The sequence below is a fragment of the Triticum aestivum genome, chromosome 2A, assembly GCF_018294505.1.
Source record: "Triticum aestivum cultivar Chinese Spring chromosome 2A, IWGSC CS RefSeq v2.1, whole genome shotgun sequence".
In the NCBI taxonomy this organism is placed as follows: Eukaryota; Viridiplantae; Streptophyta; class Magnoliopsida; order Poales; family Poaceae; genus Triticum; species Triticum aestivum.
Window position 1 is genome coordinate 272,330,642 of NC_057797.1, and position 21,834 is coordinate 272,352,475.

General features: G+C 42.4%; 1 protein-coding gene across 2 annotated transcripts; it reads right to left on the reverse strand.

Annotated features, from left to right (window-relative positions):
• Positions 1–8,720: 8,720 nt before the first annotated feature.
• On the reverse strand, positions 8,721–20,294 carry LOC123188515 (peptide-N(4)-(N-acetyl-beta-glucosaminyl)asparagine amidase). 2 transcript variants are annotated; one of them, XR_006494750.1, is made up of 18 exons: positions 20,039–20,294; positions 19,782–19,949; positions 19,525–19,695; positions 15,265–15,366; positions 15,086–15,172; positions 14,727–14,809; positions 13,775–13,888; positions 12,792–12,846; positions 12,610–12,696; positions 11,951–12,006; positions 11,809–11,868; positions 11,608–11,695; positions 10,719–11,453; positions 10,583–10,643; positions 10,026–10,128; positions 9,810–9,900; positions 9,070–9,201; positions 8,721–8,968 (listed from the first exon to the last, which is right to left on the reverse strand). XR_006494750.1 is itself a non-coding variant. In XM_044600675.1 (17 exons), the coding sequence occupies exons 1-17, from the start codon at positions 20,174–20,176 to the stop codon at positions 8,878–8,880; spliced, it is 2,331 nt and encodes a 776-aa protein (XP_044456610.1). In that variant the 5' UTR covers positions 20,177–20,294; the 3' UTR covers positions 8,721–8,877. The 2 variants fall into 2 exon arrangements, 1 of the variants encoding a protein (XP_044456610.1); XM_044600675.1 differs by lacking the exon at positions 9,810–9,900.
• Between the last annotated feature and the right edge of the window lie 1,540 nt (positions 20,295–21,834).

The window sequence follows — 21,834 nt, forward strand, 5'->3', positions numbered from 1 at the left end:
GTTATAATCAAATTATGTTTGAAATTAATTCAAATTAATTTAACTTCCTAAATTCAAATAATAATCCAAAAATATTTACTAAAGTTCATTTTTAGGTTTCTGAACCTAGTTGCAAAGTAATTATTCCAATAAACATTTTTAATTCAAAGTTAAACCAAATTTAGGTTTAAACATTGTTTTAATTATAACTACTATTTAACTATATTCAAGTTCAAATTTTAAATTATTTAAAATTGTACTACATTAGCTAAGATGAAATTGTATCTCACTAGTTCACTTTGCAGAAAGTATCAATTTCATTGGATTTATAATTTGCAAGTTATGCCCTATTTAAATTCAAATTCATTCTATTGGAATTTAAATTTTAAATTATTCAAATTTTAAATTTTATTTATCTAGGTGAAAGTGCATTTCCTAAGGATCGTTTTGCAAAAAGTTTCACTCAATTTGGACTTATACATAAATAGTTATGATGGTTAGAATATCTGGGGGGGTTCTGCAAAATTGCCAAATCAATTTAGCTAAATGAATTTTCTCAGGATAAGGTGGTGACATGGCAGTTCCTGATTGGTTGATACCGATTCAAATAAGTGGGTGTGTCTGTGTCGTGCGATCAAGACCTGACGGTCGGGAATAGATCAGAGGGGGTTAGGGTTTCGACTCACCGGAGATCTTCGCTGGAATCTAGCCGAAAAATGCGAGCATGGCACCGCTGGCCTCGGACATGGTCGCTCCGGTCATTCCCGTGGGTGCTAGAGACGGCAGAGGGCATGGACGGGTGCGGCTCGGCGTCACGGGTCCCCTAGTGGCCTTGGTGGTCACTGGGGATGAGGGAAGCGACGTCGAGGGGTTGTCGGAGTTATGCACGACGGCGAAGGCTTTGGGAAGTGTTGGCAAAGCTCAAAATTGAGCGCATGTGGATGAAGCAAAGGGCCATGGAGATGCGCGAGAACGTACCGAAGATGATGTACACGGTGCGCGGGTCAAACGTGTGCTCACCTCGCCGGAGTGAAGCCCACAGCGGCGGTTGGGCTTGGTCCTTGTCGGAGTTGGGGTCGAGAGGTCTTGGGGCTCACGGAGGATGTCTAGAGAGTAAGTCATGAAGCGGCGAGTCGAATGGTGGCAGCGGTGGGGCACGAGGGATTGCGGCTTAGCGGAATTGCGCCGACGAGATCCTAGGTCAGTACGGCGGAGAGGGGGTCACGGCAGAGCAGCCTGGGGACAAGGGATGCTACGGTAATGGAGCTTTGGGAGAAGGCGATGGGGTGGATTTATAGGACATGGAGGAAGGTCCTGGCCTGGCCTGAGTGCGCGAGTGGGGGTATCATGGGCGCGGGTGTGCGGTTGTGGGCGATGTGGGCGCGGGAGCGGTTGTGGGAGGTGGGGGACGGTGCTGACACACAGGCCCAGGCGGTCGATGAGAGGAAGGAGAGAGAGGGGCGCAGGTGTGGTGCCGGGCTGGCTAGCTAGTTTGGCTATGGCCTGGCTAGCTGGCTGGCTGGGCCCTTTTCTTTTTATTTTATTTTCTGTTTCTGTTTTTCCCTTTTTCTTTTTCTGTTTTATCTGGAAATTCAAATAGGTTTTGAATTTGAATTTTCTTCAAACTAAAAACTTGCTCTAAATTCCAAATGGAATATTTATGACTATGCCAACCTTTTGTATGGACATTTTGGACATATATTCTTGCACTTATATTTTCCTTTTGAATTTGAATTTGGTTTCAAAACCAATTGTGTTTCAAATCCAATTTAAAAAATTGGCAGAAGGTCAAACTCATTATTTGGACTTAAGAAAATCCTTTTCCTGCCAAATAAATGCAAAGCCATTTTTAAATAATTTCCCTTGACTTTTTGAATTGATTTCAAAACAGATCCAACTCAATTCTTTTGGGAAAATTCATTTGGCTGTGAATATTATTTGGGTCTTGTTATGGGTATCCTTACGCCCAAATAATATTTCAAGATGGTTTGGTTTCTGCCAATGGCTAGCTAGGTTTGAACTAGTTGCATCGGGATTTTAACCCTTCCTAAGCAAACAATCAAGCAAATCGAAGTTAATCACAAGCAAGTCTAGACATTCATGGGTTTTTCCTAGAAATTTTTTAATCCCCTATGAAATTTTTAACATACCAGATTTGGAAAAAATCTAGGATGTGACCGATCATCGAGGATGAGAGAGGATAGTCGCCTACAATAGGGTACATGTGGAGTCGGAAGATCAAGCAAACAAGATCCAGAGATTCCTCGTAGCATATCACAGGATCGAAAAGCGAGAAGCTCATCACCCTCTCCAAGGTGAACTTGTTGAGCACATGTGGGTAATTCATGACACTTGATTGTTGTGCTTTGATTATGTTTTATTTGGACTTGTACGTCATTTGGACTATATGTTGTGTTTAAATTTGAGGATCTAATGTGCAAAAGTAGTTGAAAAGGGGTTTATATGCAAAAAATTATGGAAGAAATAGCAAAGGAGAAATTAGGAGTGGACTACATCGCGAACGGTTGTATCATGCGAGTCGGCTGGAAATTGGACGGTATCATGCTAATTTCATGCATGTGAGAGCATCTTTTGATAGGAATGATAGACTACGCATATCAACAAGGAATTCCTTTTTTTAGGAGCCCATTTAAAAAGAACTCCAAAATTAAGCGTGCTTGGCTTGGAGCAATTCTATGATGGATGACCGACCGAGAAGTTGGTCCCCAATTTCATGATTCTTAGTTCTACGCATGTTCAAACCCACAGAAACATTGCCCAACATTTCCCTTATAAGCATGTAGACGGACGGTGTACAAGATTCATCGAATGTCCGCATCATGATACTAATGGACTCTGATAAGTGACATACGTGTGGCACAAACACATGTCAACTTCAACGTATTTTATGACAAGTTTAGTGACGCGAGGATGGCAACTTTATTTTCGGATGACATTTTTTTATTTGTTTTTCCTTTTGTATGGACATTTTGGACATATATTCTTGCACTTATATTTTCCTTTTGAATTTGAATTTGGTTTCAAAACCAATTGTGTTTCAAATCCAATTTAAAAAATTGGCAGAAGGTCAAACTCATTATTTGGACTTAAGAAAATCCTTTTCCTGCCAAATAAATGCAAAGCCATTTTTAAATAATTTCCCTTGACTTTTTGAATTGATTTCAAAACAGATCCAACTCAATTCTTTTGGGAAAATTCATTTGGCTGTGAATATTATTTGGGTCTTGTTATGGGTATCCTTACGCCCAAATAATATTTCAAGATGGTTTGGTTTCTGCCAATGGCTAGCTAGGTTTGAACTAGTTGCATCGGGATTTTAACCCTTCCTAAGCAAACAATCAAGCAAATCGAAGTTAATCACAAGCAAGTCTAGACATTCATGGGTTTTTCCTAGAAATTTTTTTAATCCCCTATGAAATTTTTAACATACCAGATTTGGAAAAAATCTAGGATGTGACCGATCATCGAGGATGAGAGAGGATAGTCGCCTACAATAGGGTACATGTGGAGTCGGAAGATCAAGCAAACAAGATCCAGAGATTCCTCGTAGCATATCACAGGATCGAAAAGCGAGAAGCTCATCACCCTCTCCAAGGTGAACTTGTTGAGCACATGTGGGTAATTCATGACACTTGATTGTTGTGCTTTGATTATGTTTTATTTGGACTTGTACGTCATTTGGACTATATGTTGTGTTTAAATTTGAGGATCTAATGTGCAAAAGTAGTTGAAAAGGGGTTTATATGCAAAAAATTATGGAAGAAATAGCAAAGGAGAAATTAGGAGTGGACTACATCGCGAACGGTTGTATCATGCGAGTCGGCTGGAAATTGGACGGTATCATGCTAATTTCATGCATGTGAGAGCATCTTTTGATAGGAATGATAGACTACGCATATCAACAAGGAATTCCTTTTTTTAGGAGCCCATTTAAAAAGAACTCCAAAATTAAGCGTGCTTGGCTTGGAGCAATTCTATGATGGATGACCGACCGAGAAGTTGGTCCCCAATTTCATGATTCTTAGTTCTACGCATGTTCAAACCCACAGAAACATTGCCCAACATTTCCCTTATAAGCATGTAGACGGACGGTGTACAAGATTCATCGAATGTCCGCATCATGATACTAATGGACTCTGATAAGTGACATACGTGTGGCACAAACACATGTCAACTTCAACGTATTTTATGACAAGTTTAGTGACGCGAGGATGGCAACTTTATTTTCGGATGACATTTTTTTTATTTGTTTTTCCTTTTGTATGGACATTTTGGACATATATTCTTGCACTTATATTTTCCTTTTGAATTTGAATTTGGTTTCAAAACCAATTGTGTTTCAAATCCAATTTAAAAAATTGGCAGAAGGTCAAACTCATTATTTGGACTTAAGAAAATCCTTTTCCTGCCAAATAAATGCAAAGCCATTTTTAAATAATTTCCCTTGACTTTTTGAATTGATTTCAAAACAGATCCAACTCAATTCTTTTGGGAAAATTCATTTGGCTGTGAATATTATTTGGGTCTTGTTATGGGTATCCTTACGCCCAAATAATATTTCAAGATGGTTTGGTTTCTGCCAATGGCTAGCTAGGTTTGAACTAGTTGCATCGGGATTTTAACCCTTCCTAAGCAAACAATCAAGCAAATCGAAGTTAATCACAAGCAAGTCTAGACATTCATGGGTTTTTCCTAGAAATTTTTTTAATCCCCTATGAAATTTTTAACATACCAGATTTGGAAAAAATCTAGGATGTGACCGATCATCGAGGATGAGAGAGGATAGTCGCCTACAATAGGGTACATGTGGAGTCGGAAGATCAAGCAAACAAGATCCAGAGATTCCTCGTAGCATATCACAGGATCGAAAAGCGAGAAGCTCATCACCCTCTCCAAGGTGAACTTGTTGAGCACATGTGGGTAATTCATGACACTTGATTGTTGTGCTTTGATTATGTTTTATTTGGACTTGTACGTCATTTGGACTATATGTTGTGTTTAAATTTGAGGATCTAATGTGCAAAAGTAGTTGAAAAGGGGTTTATATGCAAAAAATTATGGAAGAAATAGCAAAGGAGAAATTAGGAGTGGACTACATCGCGAACGGTTGTATCATGCGAGTCGGCTGGAAATTGGACGGTATCATGCTAATTTCATGCATGTGAGAGCATCTTTTGATAGGAATGATAGACTACGCATATCAACAAGGAATTCCTTTTTTTAGGAGCCCATTTAAAAAGAACTCCAAAATTAAGCGTGCTTGGCTTGGAGCAATTCTATGATGGATGACCGACCGAGAAGTTGGTCCCCAATTTCATGATTCTTAGTTCTACGCATGTTCAAACCCACAGAAACATTGCCCAACATTTCCCTTATAAGCATGTAGACGGACGGTGTACAAGATTCATCGAATGTCCGCATCATGATACTAATGGACTCTGATAAGTGACATACGTGTGGCACAAACACATGTCAACTTCAACGTATTTTATGACAAGTTTAGTGACGCGAGGATGGCAACTTTATTTTCGGATGACATTTTTTTTATTTGTTTTTCCTTTTGTATGGACATTTTGGACATATATTCTTGCACTTATATTTTCCTTTTGAATTTGAATTTGGTTTCAAAACCAATTGTGTTTCAAATCCAATTTAAAAAATTGGCAGAAGGTCAAACTCATTATTTGGACTTAAGAAAATCCTTTTCCTGCCAAATAAATGCAAAGCCATTTTTAAATAATTTCCCTTGACTTTTTGAATTGATTTCAAAACAGATCCAACTCAATTCTTTTGGGAAAATTCATTTGGCTGTGAATATTATTTGGGTCTTGTTATGGGTATCCTTACGCCCAAATAATATTTCAAGATGGTTTGGTTTCTGCCAATGGCTAGCTAGGTTTGAACTAGTTGCATCGGGATTTTAACCCTTCCTAAGCAAACAATCAAGCAAATCGAAGTTAATCACAAGCAAGTCTAGACATTCATGGGTTTTTCCTAGAAATTTTTTTAATCCCCTATGAAATTTTTAACATACCAGATTTGGAAAAAATCTAGGATGTGACCGATCATCGAGGATGAGAGAGGATAGTCGCCTACAATAGGGTACATGTGGAGTCGGAAGATCAAGCAAACAAGATCCAGAGATTCCTCGTAGCATATCACAGGATCGAAAAGCGAGAAGCTCATCACCCTCTCCAAGGTGAACTTGTTGAGCACATGTGGGTAATTCATGACACTTGATTGTTGTGCTTTGATTATGTTTTATTTGGACTTGTACGTCATTTGGACTATATGTTGTGTTTAAATTTGAGGATCTAATGTGCAAAAGTAGTTGAAAAGGGGTTTATATGCAAAAAATTATGGAAGAAATAGCAAAGGAGAAATTAGGAGTGGACTACATCGCGAACGGTTGTATCATGCGAGTCGGCTGGAAATTGGACGGTATCATGCTAATTTCATGCATGTGAGAGCATCTTTTGATAGGAATGATAGACTACGCATATCAACAAGGAATTCCTTTTTTTAGGAGCCCATTTAAAAAGAACTCCAAAATTAAGCGTGCTTGGCTTGGAGCAATTCTATGATGGATGACCGACCGAGAAGTTGGTCCCCAATTTCATGATTCTTAGTTCTACGCATGTTCAAACCCACAGAAACATTGCCCAACATTTCCCTTATAAGCATGTAGACGGACGGTGTACAAGATTCATCGAATGTCCGCATCATGATACTAATGGACTCTGATAAGTGACATACGTGTGGCACAAACACATGTCAACTTCAACGTATTTTATGACAAGTTTAGTGACGCGAGGATGGCAACTTTATTTTCGGATGACATTTTTTTATTTGTTTTTCCTTTTGGATGGCAACTTTAGTTGTAAAAAACGTCAGGGCGGGAAAGCTTCATACCACACGTGTGGCACTTATCATTTGGAAGACTAATTAAGTCTAACACATCTATTAAAGTAACAAGGGTTAGTGTGCTTTTGGGCGCGGACGGATGCGAATGCGTCCACCTCCATCCCTACCCCCTTGTACATGCATCGTTCAGAGAGACACGAGCACCCATCCCCTCGCCGATTGAAGCTAAAATTGTGCCTCGGTGTGAATCCCTCCCTCCTCATCGTGATTGAACGAACGAACGTCATGCCTCATGGTAGGTTCGACATTCGGCATTTTTACCGAAACCCCTTGCTGCTATTGATATAGTCAAGGAAGTGTTATCCATGTGAAACGCTTGTGTTAGCATTAGGGAACGGGGAAAAAGTCCAAAATAAACATTTAATTTATAGACAAAAGCTAAATTAAATCCTGAACTTTCAATTCCCGAAATCAGTACACTAAACTCTTTGATCCCGGTCTATTTTAAACCTTGAGAGCATTTCCAAACAGGGATTGTCGATGTGGCAGGTTGAATCCTGGGATTGTTGACTGTGGAAGCCATTGGGCCGGCCCAACAGGCGCAAAAAAAAAGACTGAGATTTTTTTCGTTTTTTTTTCATAATACATGAATTGAAATAGACAGCTACTACTACTGTTGATTGCGGACGTGACCGGGCCGTCCCACGGCGTGCGAAGCGAGTTATTTTTTTTCCTTTTTCATAAGGCGCGACGTAAAAAATACACACAAAATAGGCAACCCAAAGGAGTCGAACTTGCGACTTGGTGCTGCCAACTTCCCGCCCAAGCCAGTGGAACAAATGGTTCGGTTCTTATTGATTGAATAAGAGGCCCGATCAATTTAGCAACACGCCGCAAAGTCAAGATTAGAAAAAACGTAAACACATGTGAACAAATGTGTGAGACGTTGAGTACTTTTTAAAATATGAACAACATTCTGAAAACAGAATGAATTTCGAAAAAGTGAACACTTTTTGAATAAATGCGAATGAATTTTGAAAACTAAATTTTTTTGAAAATCCGAACACTTTCTGAAATTTTAAAAAAATGGGAGCAACTTTTGAAACCTGAACAAAGGTGTGAAAAAAATGTTGAATACTTCTAAAAAATGAACAACTTTTTGAAAACAGTACAATTTTTCATTTTATATTAAAAATGGGAGCAACTTTTTAAACAATGTAAAAAATGTTTGTCTAGTTTTGTAAAATGTTCATTTTCATTTAGGAAATGCTAAACATGTATTTGGCAAAACATTACTGTGTATTCAGAAAAAGTTGAAAGCATGTTTTTTTTAAATGTACATAATGTATTTGAAAAAAGTCGAAAGTGCATAAAGTAATACGACAGAAAAAAAGCTGAAGAAAACCGTTGAGAAATAAAGAAAACACAAAGGAAAAAAGCAATAGAAAAAAACAATAAAACCATCGCAGAGCAGGGGCACGAGCCACTGGTCTAATGGGCCGGCTCGATTTGACTTGCCAAGTCAGCAAATCCCAGTGTAACGGTTTCAAGGTTCAAAATAGACTGGGATCATAGAGTTTGGTGTGCTAATTTCAAGAATTGAAAGTTCAGGATTCGATTTAGCTTTTGTATATAAGTTCAAGGTTTGTTTTGGACTTTTTCCTGAAACAGGGGGTGTTTGTGCCGATGGGGCCAGCATCTTGAATGGGACGTTTCATTTTGGAGGCTCGAGGATATTGAAGGCCAACAGATGCTCATAGCGCATTTTTGACAAAGAGGGAAAATGACGAGGTAGTCGAGGTGCCAACCCATAGTGGAGCTAGCGGGAGTAATGGCGATGCACAGGTGCTCACAGGTTGAAAGGAAAAGAACCTCTTCCAGAGTAGAACCGGAATTTACAATCATCCAATATAATCAGTACAATTATTGGTTGCATATATAGTACTGGTCATGATACGTGCATGATTCGACAAGGTTTTGTTGGGTTTTGTACACACAAATTAACACCTGCGATCAGGCCATGTGTGTTTCCCCGTAGAAGTCGATGGATCCTATTTGAAACCTTGGATTGGCACTAGATTCTCTCCCACGTAGAAACCGAAACCTGGCAAAGGCAAGCGAAGCTTAGCTTATTTTTAGTCGCAAGAATAATATACGCAGAATGCAACATGACTATATCATCCGATAATAAACCATAAAACGTACCGAAGTACATTTGCTTTGTATCTCTTGTCAACAGTAAATGATTTCCTACAGAAACGGCTGCCAAAGATTACAGAACTCCGAGCATCAATAGTATTCCAGGTAGACCTTTGGTCTGTGCTCCCTTCAAGGACCCTGCAATGCAACATTGTTACTGACTTGCAGAATATCATCATTTCAAGACAAATTTTAGCATGGTCCCTCTTACCTCCCCTTTTCACATGAGAGGTAAGAGTGCATAATAGATCTGAACCATTGATTTGAGTAAGTAGTGGTCTGATTAACTCTTACCTTCTTACCTCCCATGTGAAAAGAGGGGGTAAGAGGGAGCATGTTAAAATTGCTCGCATTTCAAAGAAGGTTAAAAGCAGGCAAAGCTAGTGACATACTACTCTCTAACAGGCAACTTCTATTAACAATATGAATAACTTGAGTAGCAAGTAACACCGTTCGCATAAAAACTAGTCCCTCTGTAACTTAATGTAAGAAGTTTTTTTAACACTGTCATAGACTCTAAAAACATCTTATAAAAAGATACAGAGGGAGTACTTAGTAATAAAACCAACAATGTTGTCAGCGATACAGCAACAAAAATGGCAGGAAAATGTTGCATCACAGAAAGGAGTATGGGAACAGAATGGATTATTCTCTGATTAACTGATAATAGATATGTGCCCTCCCTGTGGTGGCTGTCTCATCCCCTTAGCAGGCTATCTCCAACTTCTGGAAATAATATTCTTTACCTGGAATCTAATCCTAACAAATCCCCAGGAGATAAAGATGTTCAATTGAGATGCCCTGCCTTGGCCTGGTGTGTCCCCTGTAGTTGTAGGGCTATAGGCCCATGACAGGCGCTCATGAGTTATTTACGCGCATAACATACAGCATAAGTTCGATAGTCATTATACCGAATAGAAGCACATCAGACAGCCAAGGAACAGTTTTTTTAGTAAATGTACCAGCCCATTGGATCCCTCTCGGGAGCATCATTAGCTGACATCAAATCATATGACTCCAACTCGCAAGTTTGGCCACCATGCACCTTGTACATTAGCCAACATCCTGCAAATTAATTTTGCCATACAGCAAATCAATAAAATTCCCCAATCAATCAATCATAAGTAGTTGGAACAATTCAATAGTGTTCTTATGCACAACATGAAAATTCTGCAGAACGTCAGCTCGACAGTTGACCAGACACTGCTGTCAAAAACTGGTTGGCTGCATATGACATGAAAATGGTGCTGGCTTTCTTTGGCCGTCGCTTTATAATCTAAAGCGGGGGGAAACCCTATTTCGAAAAAAAAAATCACAGGAGTACAAACAAGAAAATATATGCTACTACCTCTGTAACTAAATATAAGACGGTTTTGCAGTTCAATCGAACTGAAATGCAAAAACGTCTTATATGTTAGCTTGAAGAACTATCTTATATTGTGGGACGGGTGAAGTAGTATTTTATAAAGAAAATGAATGATAAGATTGTGAAGAAGTTATATTGGTAGCACCAAATTACCTTTGGCTCCATCAGGTTCTTCCCATTTGGACAAGCGAATGCCGTCAAAGGCTGCTGTTGCCTGAAATGATTTCAATATTTTAGGGCAAACCCTGATAAATGGATACATAAAAAATGATTAATTTGCAACACATACAATTCCAATTGGGAGCTGCTCACTGCTTGCAAGGACTGAACCTGAACAGAGTCTATTGCCTCTTGGGAATTGATGACCTTTTGTGTAAAAGATATTGCTCTTATAGTTACTTAGTATCTCATCAACTGCATCTAGTGCTACTGGTAATGCTAAGGATGTATGTATTAGATTTCCATCTGTAGCCACGGATGGATCTCCAACAGTGTGTAACTCTGCTTTTAAAGAAATAGCAGAAAGCAATCTTTCCGCAGAGGGAAGTATCTCAAAAATTTGCTGTGATTTTTGATCTAATGTGACTCTCCTGCTTTTGAAGTTAGCATCTTTAAGATTTTGCATCAAGCTCCTCAATGTGACAAAAACTTCAATGATTCTTTCATTAGGGATGTTATTATCACAAAAATGAGAAAGAATAGCTGAAAGAGCATCATGTATTTTTGAAACATGAGCATCCACACATCTCCGAATAGGACACGACGAGCAACTGAGTGAGTCTGCTTGGCCCAATTCTGACCTTGCTGCTCTCCATTCCACAGAACCACTTTGCCTTCCAGGTAGAGATATGCTGTTGTTAACTTCAAGATAGGTAGCTTTACTAAGTTCCTCGGACTCTTTCCTGTCACGTTTTTCTAAGGCTAAGTGTTCATTACTTGACAATCCACTGCGACACTTTCTAGTTATATTCATCAGAATAGCTGAAACTGTATCCTCGGAGGTAATGGTCCGCCTAGAGAGAACCTGCAAATGTAAAGCCGCATGGCACATTAGGTAACAATGAGAACAATTTCTTCAAAAATGACAAAGATCGTTCCCGACAAACACGCGTGCGCACGCGCGCCAATACAGGCCCCCTACCTCCAACGCAGCCCCTAACCAAGCAAGAAAATTCTACCTCATGCCACTTTCTGGTGTAGCGTTTTGTTATATCATGTACTCCATCTTTTGAGATACCAATTGCATAATCTAATTTCTTGTTCCACCTAGAAAACCGATGCAACACAACATCAATATGAAGTGAAAATTAGACAAACTATTAGATGAATTATATGTCAAAATAATATGCAGAAATCAGTTGGGTAGGATTGTATTTTACCCTTTCTCATACAGCAAGGGATTATCATAGACTCCTTCGCATGGATCTAAGTGAATCCATCTGAACATTCCAGAACTGTGGCGTTAATTAAAATGGAAATAAAGTACCGCATTTGAAGCAGTGGTGGATAGGTCATACTAACCTCCCATAGAGGTTTGAAAAACATTCTGTCCAAACATGATCAGTGAAATCCAGAATCTGTGAAGTAAAGAATAGGCATGTTCAGTTGTTGACCACAGTAGAACTAAAAATTTAGGGATTCATTTGCTAAAAACAGACTTGTAGCAGAACTTAAATTGCCTTTGTAAAGAAGCATATTTATTGAACTAACTAAGAGTAAAGACCAGTCAAGGCAGCAATATGGCGATTGGACGAGCACTCCAGTAAGTGGTTTTTGGAGAAAACAAAGCAACTGAATGATGAAAAAGAATACTCACAAGAAGCAGAGGCTGGAATCTTTTCAAGAGATATAATCAGTTACGAATCTAGTCTAGCATTCAGTACTTTTTTTGACCAGGTAGTGTTGAGAACTTCAGTGTCTCATATAATCATAATATTAGCACATGTTATTTCAATGATTAATTGAGTGGGAAATCCAAACCAATTGTTTCATACTAACAATTCAGTAACTGAATAATGTGGACATTTGATAATTCTGTATTCAACTAAACCACCGAATATGAATGAATATGCCAGATATGGAAGGCCGTCAAACCATTTGACAAATATGGAATCACTTACAGTGAAGGAAACCATAATCATTACTGAAGCTAATACGATTATGAGCATTATGAAACTAACCAAACGAGCTTCATATCCAAAAACTCGACAGTAGAATGTGAAGCAATTCGCCCATTCTCCACAGCGTCCTTTCCTAGTTTGTATAAGCTTACAAAAAAGCAAGAAATGTTAATTTCCAGCTTGGTTTAAAAAATACACACCCACTACCAGGATCACAGGAGGCTAGGACAGCTTACTCATACCTTATACGGATCATTGTACCTTGGGAAACAGGTGATGCTCGAACAATGGTTGCACCTAAAAATAGTAAGTGTGTGTATATATATATATATTAATTATATATAGGCAAATGAAGTTCTAAAAGTATTGACAGTACAGCACCAGGTGCGAGGAGATGAAGTATTAAAAGGATAGAAGTACAGTTGTTCTGGTATGTAGGATCTTATAATACTACAGCACTGTGGGGCCATTCCAGAGCTCTAACTAGCATCCTATCATGCTCATAAAATATAAAAATACTGATCATGTCAACCTGCAAATGATCCTGCCTAGGATCCTGATCCAGATCCTGACAAACATGGTTATTCAGATAGAGATGAAACACAGAAGTGCAAAAAGAATTTGTCTTATGCTGCAGGAACAGTTGCAGGGTACATAATTTCCTGGAATTATACTTGACAGATAATGAACATGAAGGTGATGAGAGCACACCAAAATAAGATAGCATATGTAACCAAGGGGTAACTTGGGTAAGCCTTTCGGTGAGATCTAGCAGAGCACAAGATGCATCTACTTGTCATACGAAATTTCAGATCCAAATTTGGTCCACACATTAGATCCTGCTGCAGACAGGAGCAAGTTTAAATGAACAGCTTCCAATTACATTCAAAGCAGAATTTTTCCTTTTCATTTCTCGACGTGTGGGTAAAAAGTTTATCAGAAAATGTGTAGCAAGGTAAATGCATAGCACGTGAATGCTATTAGAGAACTTCAGAATTTTTCATAACTTTTGTTCCTCCAAAATAAGTGGTATCACATCTCACCCAAAAAGATGAACCTAGCCAAATTGCTAGTACATAAATAACCAGGCTTCAAGATGTGGAACTGTCATTTACTTGGATATCAATTTTGCAAGTTGTTGAAGGAAACATGACCGTTCTAAAAATAAATTTGAATTAAGATAGCAGAAGTAGGTCCAACTAAATAAAATTCTACTGAATGCTACCTATAGATCTCGACACGGGAGGCACCGAATTCAATTTCTGAGGGAAGTGGGTTTCCCATTCCAACCATAGATGTTTCACGGTCACAGATGTCACAAGCTGGTGCATTAACCCATCTGCAAGGACAAGGATCACTGTTAGCCAATATGCAAGATAAGCATCATTGTTAACCCATTTGCAAAGATAAGCATCAATGTTAAAAGATGAAGCGTATATGAGTTCTATCTTAAGCTGTTCCACCACACATGTAAGGCTGTATAGTGTGTACTGAGTGACGTGGAAATATAGAAATCCAAACAAAAATACCACTGATAATACCATAATAAGGCTCGATGAAGTTCAAAAAGATAGTGTTTAATCTCTATGTTCCACGGGCTCAAGTGAAGCCATGCAAGTACCACTGGACATTTGTTATGGACATACTAATCACTGAGGCATTTTGCTTTGCTTGACTTCTTTGACAACACTGTTCAATGTTCCAAATAGCATTACTTTTCAGAAACTAAATTCAATGTTCTTCTATATAATTCAAAATGGCAAAAGTAATGCCATAGAATATATATGATAGCTGTCACGTGGGTTGGCCACCCACATGCTATCTTGGGCTCCAGTTAAGGGATATATGGATATATTCCTGTTCTTTTAAGTTAGGAATCGTACCATTTAATAAACTAATTAGAGAGAAGATATTAGTTTGCTACCTAGGTTTGACTTGTTGGGCCTCTATATATAAGGATGACCTCTCGAAATGAATTAATCAAGCGGGAAGAGTTACGATCTATCTCACATCTACTTCATACTCGTAATCCCTAATCTAAACCCTCTTATCAGTTAGCTAACACCCGGCGATCCTCCCAGCGGTAATTACTCTCATGAAACCATATCAGACACAAGACACTAATCATCTGCAAAAAGAAATAACCGAAAAAAGAGTCATGAGAATGTTTCAATAACCTGAATGATTGCTTAAACCAGAGAAGCAATTGCAACAGAAAGGCATGATCCTCTTCATTTTTCGAAGAACTGAAGATCCCTTCCTACTAAAGAATCTTGTATGAGAATTTCTGACAAGACATCCCTTCAAACATAGAGCTTGATATAGCAATCCACACCATTACGACAACAAAAATATCCAGACACAGTCATGGTATTAAAATTTACAATAGTAAAATACGACAACTTTCTATGGAGCCAAACTTGTACCAGAAAATATAATTATCATCAAGTCCAAGGAAACATAGTTCTATAGAAATATAGAGAACATCAAGACAAAAAAAAAGTAACTAACAGAAAGCCAAGGCAGAAACAGAAACCTTGGCCAGTGAAATCAGCGCCTTCTCCTTAAGTTCATCTACAGGAACCGTCTTCAGAGCTGCTTCCTGACGCACCGGATCCTCGTACTACATCCAAAATGAGTGTCAGCAAACAAGAACTAGAAACAACCACAATATTAAGGAATGCTTTACAAATGAAAAGTATTCCAATTACATACCTTCAGAACCTGGCGCATGTATGGCTCAACTCTTTCTCTGAAAACCTCTCCTCCGTCACTTTGTATGCTGTACTGTTGCAGTAGAAGTGCCTCTTCTTCCGCCTAAGAAAAAATCAGTAAGCATAGTTATATTTTCCTATAGGTGCCCTTTGGTTCAAAGGAATGAAAGAACTTCCCAAATTCCTACGGACTGCTTTCCTACACCCCAAATCTATAGAATCGTCGCAAAGAGCTACGAAGCACCGATACGTGCAAAACCTGTGTATCCCCATCCTGTACGTCACCGATGCGGCGATAAGCATGATACCGCAGCGATACGCATATCCCTGGGGTATCGTGATTTTCGATTTAAAACAAAAGAAAAAAAATGCCGATACGCCGCCGACACGCCAGCGACACGGGAAGCCCAGTAAAAGCCCACTCCACCACTTGCAAAGTCGTAACCCTAAACAGCCAGCACTCTCTCTAGCAGTTTGTTGTGCAGCAGATTGGATCGAGGATTCAGGTGCGACCGCACGAGTGCGCCGCCGTGTTGCTACCACCGCCGCCACTGCCTGGATTCCGTTGCGGTCATCTGGACTCGCCTCGCCGCTCCGTGGACTCATCTCGCCGCCGCTTGGAGTGTCCGCCGCCGCCTGTTGGCCGTCACCAGCAAGGTGTCCCCCCCGGCCCCTTCCCAATCTCTGCTCTCTCCCGGTGGTGTCTGGTCCTCCCGCTCTTGCTGGCTTGCTGCGTGCTGATTCTGTGTGTGCTTCCTGCCGAGTGCGTGTGTGCTGGCTGTGTGTGTGCTTGCTGCGGCGTGCGTGCATGCGTTCGTGCTTGGTGTGTCTGCCTGCGTACTTGTTCTGTACTTGTGTGCGTGCTTGCTAGCTGCAGCTGGGCACTGGGTGCTGGCTTCTGCTGTATCAACTGCTCCCTCCGTCCCAAAATAAGTGTCTTGAGCTTAGTACAAATTTGTACTAGAGCTAGTACAAAGTTGAGACGCTTATTTTGGGACGGAGGGAGTATGATTTTCTGCTGACCTGATGATGTTGCAGCTATTGCTAGGGAGTAAAATACTGACAATGACATCTGCAGGCCAATCTTCAGTTGAGAGGCTGGGAAGCATCAAGCATGTATCATTGGGTAAGCAAGCTACGAGCCAACGTCTTTACTGTTTTCAGCTTTTCATGTTCAAGTGTTATGTATATTTCAAATTCTAATACAAGCATATGATGTATTTTGCAAGTACCATGAGGATTCAGTAAATCGATGGTCATTCAGTCATCGAGACGAGGACTTGATGAAAAGAGGCATCTATAATACCTAAATAGTTCATCCCCACTATCCTATTTCTCTTGACATGCAGCCTATCCACCTCAGCATTTTTCAACCAATGGTGTGATTTAACTCTGATAATTTTTTCTCTGAGATATTTAACTCTGGTAATTAATCAAACAAGGCCTCCTCTGTCTTCCACTGAAGCCCATCAGTGTAAAACCTGGTAAAGAGAAGCCCATCAGTCATCTCTCTGTATCCTGGCAGACCAGGCGACGCTTTCAACCCCCACCCACGCTGCAACGCACCACCAGAGGGTGCCCTGAATTCTCAAAAAAAAAAAAACAGACGGTGCCCTGCAACCCTGCCCTCTGGCGCTCACCCAGGAAACCACCCCTCATGCAACCCACCTCCGCCACCGCAACAAGATCCGGTGCAGGGCCGCCGCCGCCTCTGACCCATAAGAATTGAGATTCTTTGTCGCTGGTTGCCGTCCGGCGCGGCGGCGCGCAACACCTCGCGAGGTCCTGTGTACTGCAGGGTAACCGCGCCGCTACCCTCCAGTACCGATGCGTCCAACCTCGGCCACCTCAACGGCCTCCTCAAGAGCGTCCTCCACCACCGCCTGGTTACCCAGAAGCGACGACGCCGCCGGCTCTCGGATGACTTCCCGTGCTACAGCTAAAGTGCCTCTTTAAATTGTGGAGCGACATCGCTCTAATCGTCTCCAACATCAGGTTGGTCGTTGGTGTCTGCACCTTTATCCAAAATCGTGGCATGATGTACAGGTTTCTTTTGTCGAGAGTGATGGAGTACGAGGGAATTTTCTTCAAAGTCAATCTGATTCGTTGTACTCACCGTAATAGAAGAAACTACCTTCAGGCTGTCTCTATTTTACTCTTAAGGCAGCAACATTTAGTTCATCTAAATCTGTATTAGTCAAGATTGACTTCAGTTACGGTCCTGCTTGGTTATGCTACATCTGTAGTCCCTTTTCCCATGTCTTTGTTAATCAAGCCTTTTGTTGTTTGCAGTGGTACACGTCCATGTCATCTCCACAAGTTGTGGCCTTGGTAAGCACTATTAAGCTGGCAGATTAAATTATGAATGGAAATAGCTTATGAATCATGCCTTTCTATGGATACCCATTAATGAAATTTGTTTACTAGCCACAGGATTTACATTTCAGATGTCTCTGAAAGCATGATAGTGAAGCAATGCAGGCCAATTTTGTATTATTATTATTATTATTATTATTATTATTATTTTCAATCTCAATTTGCGCTCTGGTTGTTAAAGTTTCTTTCTATTCATTAACAGTTTCCCGCTACTCACATCGACTTTAGATGTATTTGGTTAGTCCATCTGTTTCATCACATTTCATAGATTGCCAACAGAAATGTGACAGTTTGTCTTTTCACTTTTCAGGACCACTACCATTCCTTATTTATGTCTACATGAAGTGTTTGCCACAATGGATACCTTAAGACGGGATGCGTACTTTTACGAGGCTACATGCAAGTTACACAACTACTTGCAACAAAACTGTGCATGCACTTATTTGATTGCTCACATCTATAAATGGAGATGACTTAGTTGGTTAAGATATCAACATGTTTTCTTTTTCTCTAATACTATTATGTATCATTTCATCTGAATGCATTTGAAACATATGCTTGATCATATTTTTTTGACTAGGCAAGATATTAATCATATATTTGTTCATCCATCTTCTCCGGGACAATCGAATGTTCATGTCCCATGTTTTATTGCTTCTTCGACTTGCAATGTAGGCTACATAGAAGGCATTGGCAAAGCCACTAATTGGTTATCGACGGTAATTATGTTTACCTTTTTTAGATCAAGCATAAGAGATCTTCTGATGTGAATGGTTTCCTTTCTTTATATTTCTAGAGGATTGTAAGCCCATTTTTACCAATGTAGCTAACTAAAGATATGATTTATACCACTGTGTCTGCTTCATTAAGGTATTCATGAAAAAAAAAGAGCCACGAGACTTTGCCACCATTATTTCTATAACTGCATTTTTTTCGGAAGCAACTTTTTCTAGAGTGCAAAGTGAATTTCTATTTTGCAAATGTGCAATGTAAGACACCTATAAATATGAAGCAGAGAACTTTTATATGTTCTAATTTATTCTCGACAATGTATTACTACAAATCCCGCAGCAACGCGCGGGGTATTATCTAGTGTATGCAACTTATGGGGCAGTATTTTGATCTCATCTCATGCATTTAATTATTCTTTGTCTTTATAACATGCCATTTTATTAATTATTTATCTATACTTGCCGCATCGGCATATTGCTATTTCTGAAAATTGCCGTATCCAGTATCCCCGTACCCATATCACCATTTCCGTGTCGTCGTATCGGTGCTTCGTAGGCGAAGAGGGTAGCCCTCTTGGAAATTTTCCTTTCTGTCTAACTATGGCATCACTCAGTCTGTGTAGAAGATTAATGTGTTTATCCTGTGGAGCAATCAAACAACTTCTATTACCAATTCCAGTGTTTCCAATTCCTGTATGATTTAGCATGTCATGACTCATGACATCCTATTCCTATGTTCAAAAGGGGATCGATATTTGGATTTCCTTCTCTCTCTTTTCCCCTAGGTGAAGTACTTAAGTATTTAAACAAGGGATGCAATTGTTTGCTGCCCTCAAACTACATTTATGCAAGTTTGAACAGATGCAGGTATGAAAACGGAGCATAGCTCTTGCCCTTTTCACTGCCCAATCAAACAGAAATGATCTTGAACAAATGTAAACAGTACAAGACCTGCCGATACCATCCAAACTGCAATGCAGTAAAATGCAGTGCCCATGTTTCACCCTAGTCCAACCCAAACTCCAAACTCCAAAGCCATCGCGTGAACTAGATTACCAGATCAATTTGCACACTAACCAGGACCAACCCCTGGACCAATTCCATACCGCACTAGACCATCCGATACAGCCAGGGATGTCATAACGAAACCGCACCTGAATCATCCTCGCGAGCTCCTCGTCGGACTTCTCCTGCGCCCTCGCAGCTACAGCCGCCGCTGCGTCCATGTCATCCCCCTCGCCGATGGGGACGAGGCGGAGGACCTCAGAAATGGACTCGAGGTCGGTGCCGTCGTCGACCACGGAGCCATCCGCATCCACCTCGATCTGCACGGGCACTACACCGGATCAGAGTACAGCGGAGCCAAAACACCCGGATGATCGCGGGGTGTGAGTGGTCTGGGAAACTGCACCTCAATCAACCTCGCCAGTTCCTCATCGGACTTCTCCTGCGCCGTCGCCGCCGCCGAAGCCGAGTCCGCGTTCTCCCCCTCGTCAATGGACATGAGGCACAGGCCCTCGGGAATTGACTCGAGGTCGGTGCCGTCGTTGACCACGGAGCCATCCGCTTCCACTACGATCTGCACGGGCACCACACCGGATCAGCGAACAGCGGAGCGAAAGCACCCGGATGATAGCGGAGTGTGTGTCGTCGGGATGGGGATCGAACCTTCTGGAGGTCGGGCGGGACGGAGGTGAGCGAGAAGATCTGAAACCGGAGGACGTCGAGTCCGTCCTCCGTGTCGTACTCGACCGTGTGCTCCTCGTCGGCGGGGACCTCCCGGACTACGAACCTGCGAGCCACCATGGCGTTATCTCTCCGTGGACCAGGTCGCGGCGTAGTCCACTATCAAGGCCTCAAAGGGTTTGCGTGACAGGTGGGAGGGAAGGCAATGGCCGAAGCAGCGCACAAGGGCCTGTTTGCTTCTTTTTTTTCCGATTCTATAATAACTCCCGAACGTGCCATATTGTTGCTCCTCGTCCCGAACACGTCCTGAGCCGTTGATTGCAAGTACACATCTTAAAGCACTTAAAATTGCCAGGTCACGTTCTTCTGGTCGTTGGCTAGAAAGGACGAGACTTGCCTGCTCCCCGTGCGTGTGCCCATCCGTACTCCCGCGTACGTGGCTTAATTTGATTGAAGCAAATAAGACCCGGGCCCATCCCCTTAAAATCAGGGGGGAGATGATTAGATTAGAAAGGAAAAAAGAAAAAAAGACAGCCGTAGGATGAAGTGGGAGCACGGATGGGAACATGGGGAGGGAGCAGGCAAGCTGGATCCGGCTAGAAAGGACGCGCGTCCCACGTCTCCTTCATCTCGCCTTATCAGTTGCCCCCTCCTCCCAACATACCTTTGGAGAAGGTCGGTGTGGGTTAGGTTGGGTGGGCGACTGTAATGGAAAACGTGAGCGCTCTCCTTCCTCTTTCCCCGGCGCCCCCTTCCCAGCCCCTTGCCGGAGCAGCCGTCGTCCCTTCCTCCCCTGGTGCCATCGTTGACTGCGCCTGCCCTGTCGGCACCGGCCGCCTCGGCTAGGCTCCGATGGGCCGACCTCGGTGATGACGACGCGGAACCCTCCATCGTAGGCCCTTCCGTTGCATAGTCTTCCCTTCCCTCCCCGGCCCCCCGTCTTGCTGTGCCGCCCTACGTGGCCGGTGGCTCAGCCCCCACGTGTGGGGTTCTGCCACTGGCTCGCCGCCGCCGCCGCAGACATCGCCGTCGAGCTCCGCTCGGACGCCCGGGCTTCAAGGCGCTGCCTTGCGGGGAGGTGGAGCTCGCCGACGCCGCCGATGCTCGTGGGGCGTGGTCGGTCGCTCTGAGCTGGGTCGAGCGCGCGCTTCTTGGCGCCACTCTCCGGACGGCCTTCTCCCATCGCCGGCCCCGTCCCCGTCGGCGCCTCGCCGATCCATCGATTTCTCGGCCCCCGTCGCCCGCTCCTCGCCATTCTGTCCATTTATAGCAACTTTCGGATCGTCGTCTCTCCGTTTGCACACGCTTCAGCCCCTCCGACGGCCTTGGCTGGCCCTGTCCGGCGGCCCCCCGCCTGCGGTGGCGGCGGCAGCGCCCGCTCGTCAAGGGGAAACCCTTCGGGTGGATGCCCCATGCCGCCCCCTGGGTCGCGCTTCGTTGGGCCGTAGTCTGCTAGGCCGCAGCCCGACCCATCGGTCCTTGGCGCTTGTTGGGCCTGGCACTATCGGGCTAGACCGGTCAGAGTTGCCCCCCCCCGGTGCCCTACGCCCACTCTGCCCACGCCTCGGATCTGGCTCCCCTGCGGCCTCCCAATCGCCCTGATCCCCCATTCCGCCGTCACCAGCAACCCTTCCTACCCCTCCCCTGTCCTCTCGCCCGACTCGGTGCTCGCCCCGCCAACCCTGCCGCCCTACGCTACCTCCCCACCCCCTCCTCCCACGTCGCGGCCGGCCATGCCCCGCGAATGGGACGACGGCGATGCCCGGCGCAAGCGACGT

Excerpts from the sequence above, each read along its gene's own strand:
- LOC123188515 (XM_044600675.1), bottom strand. The coding sequence starts at position 20,176 with ATGGTGGCTCGCAGGTTCGTAGTCCGGGAGGTCCCCGCCGACGAGGAG. Across the intron at positions 19,950-20,038 it reads TCCCGCCCGACCTCCAGAAG|ATCGTAGTGGAAGCGGATGG; the intron begins GTTCGATCCCCA and ends GTGCCCGTGCAG. Across the intron at positions 9,202-10,025 it reads GAGAGGGATCCAATGGGCTG|GGTCCTTGAAGGGAGCACAG; the intron begins GTACATTTACTA and ends GTTGCATTGCAG.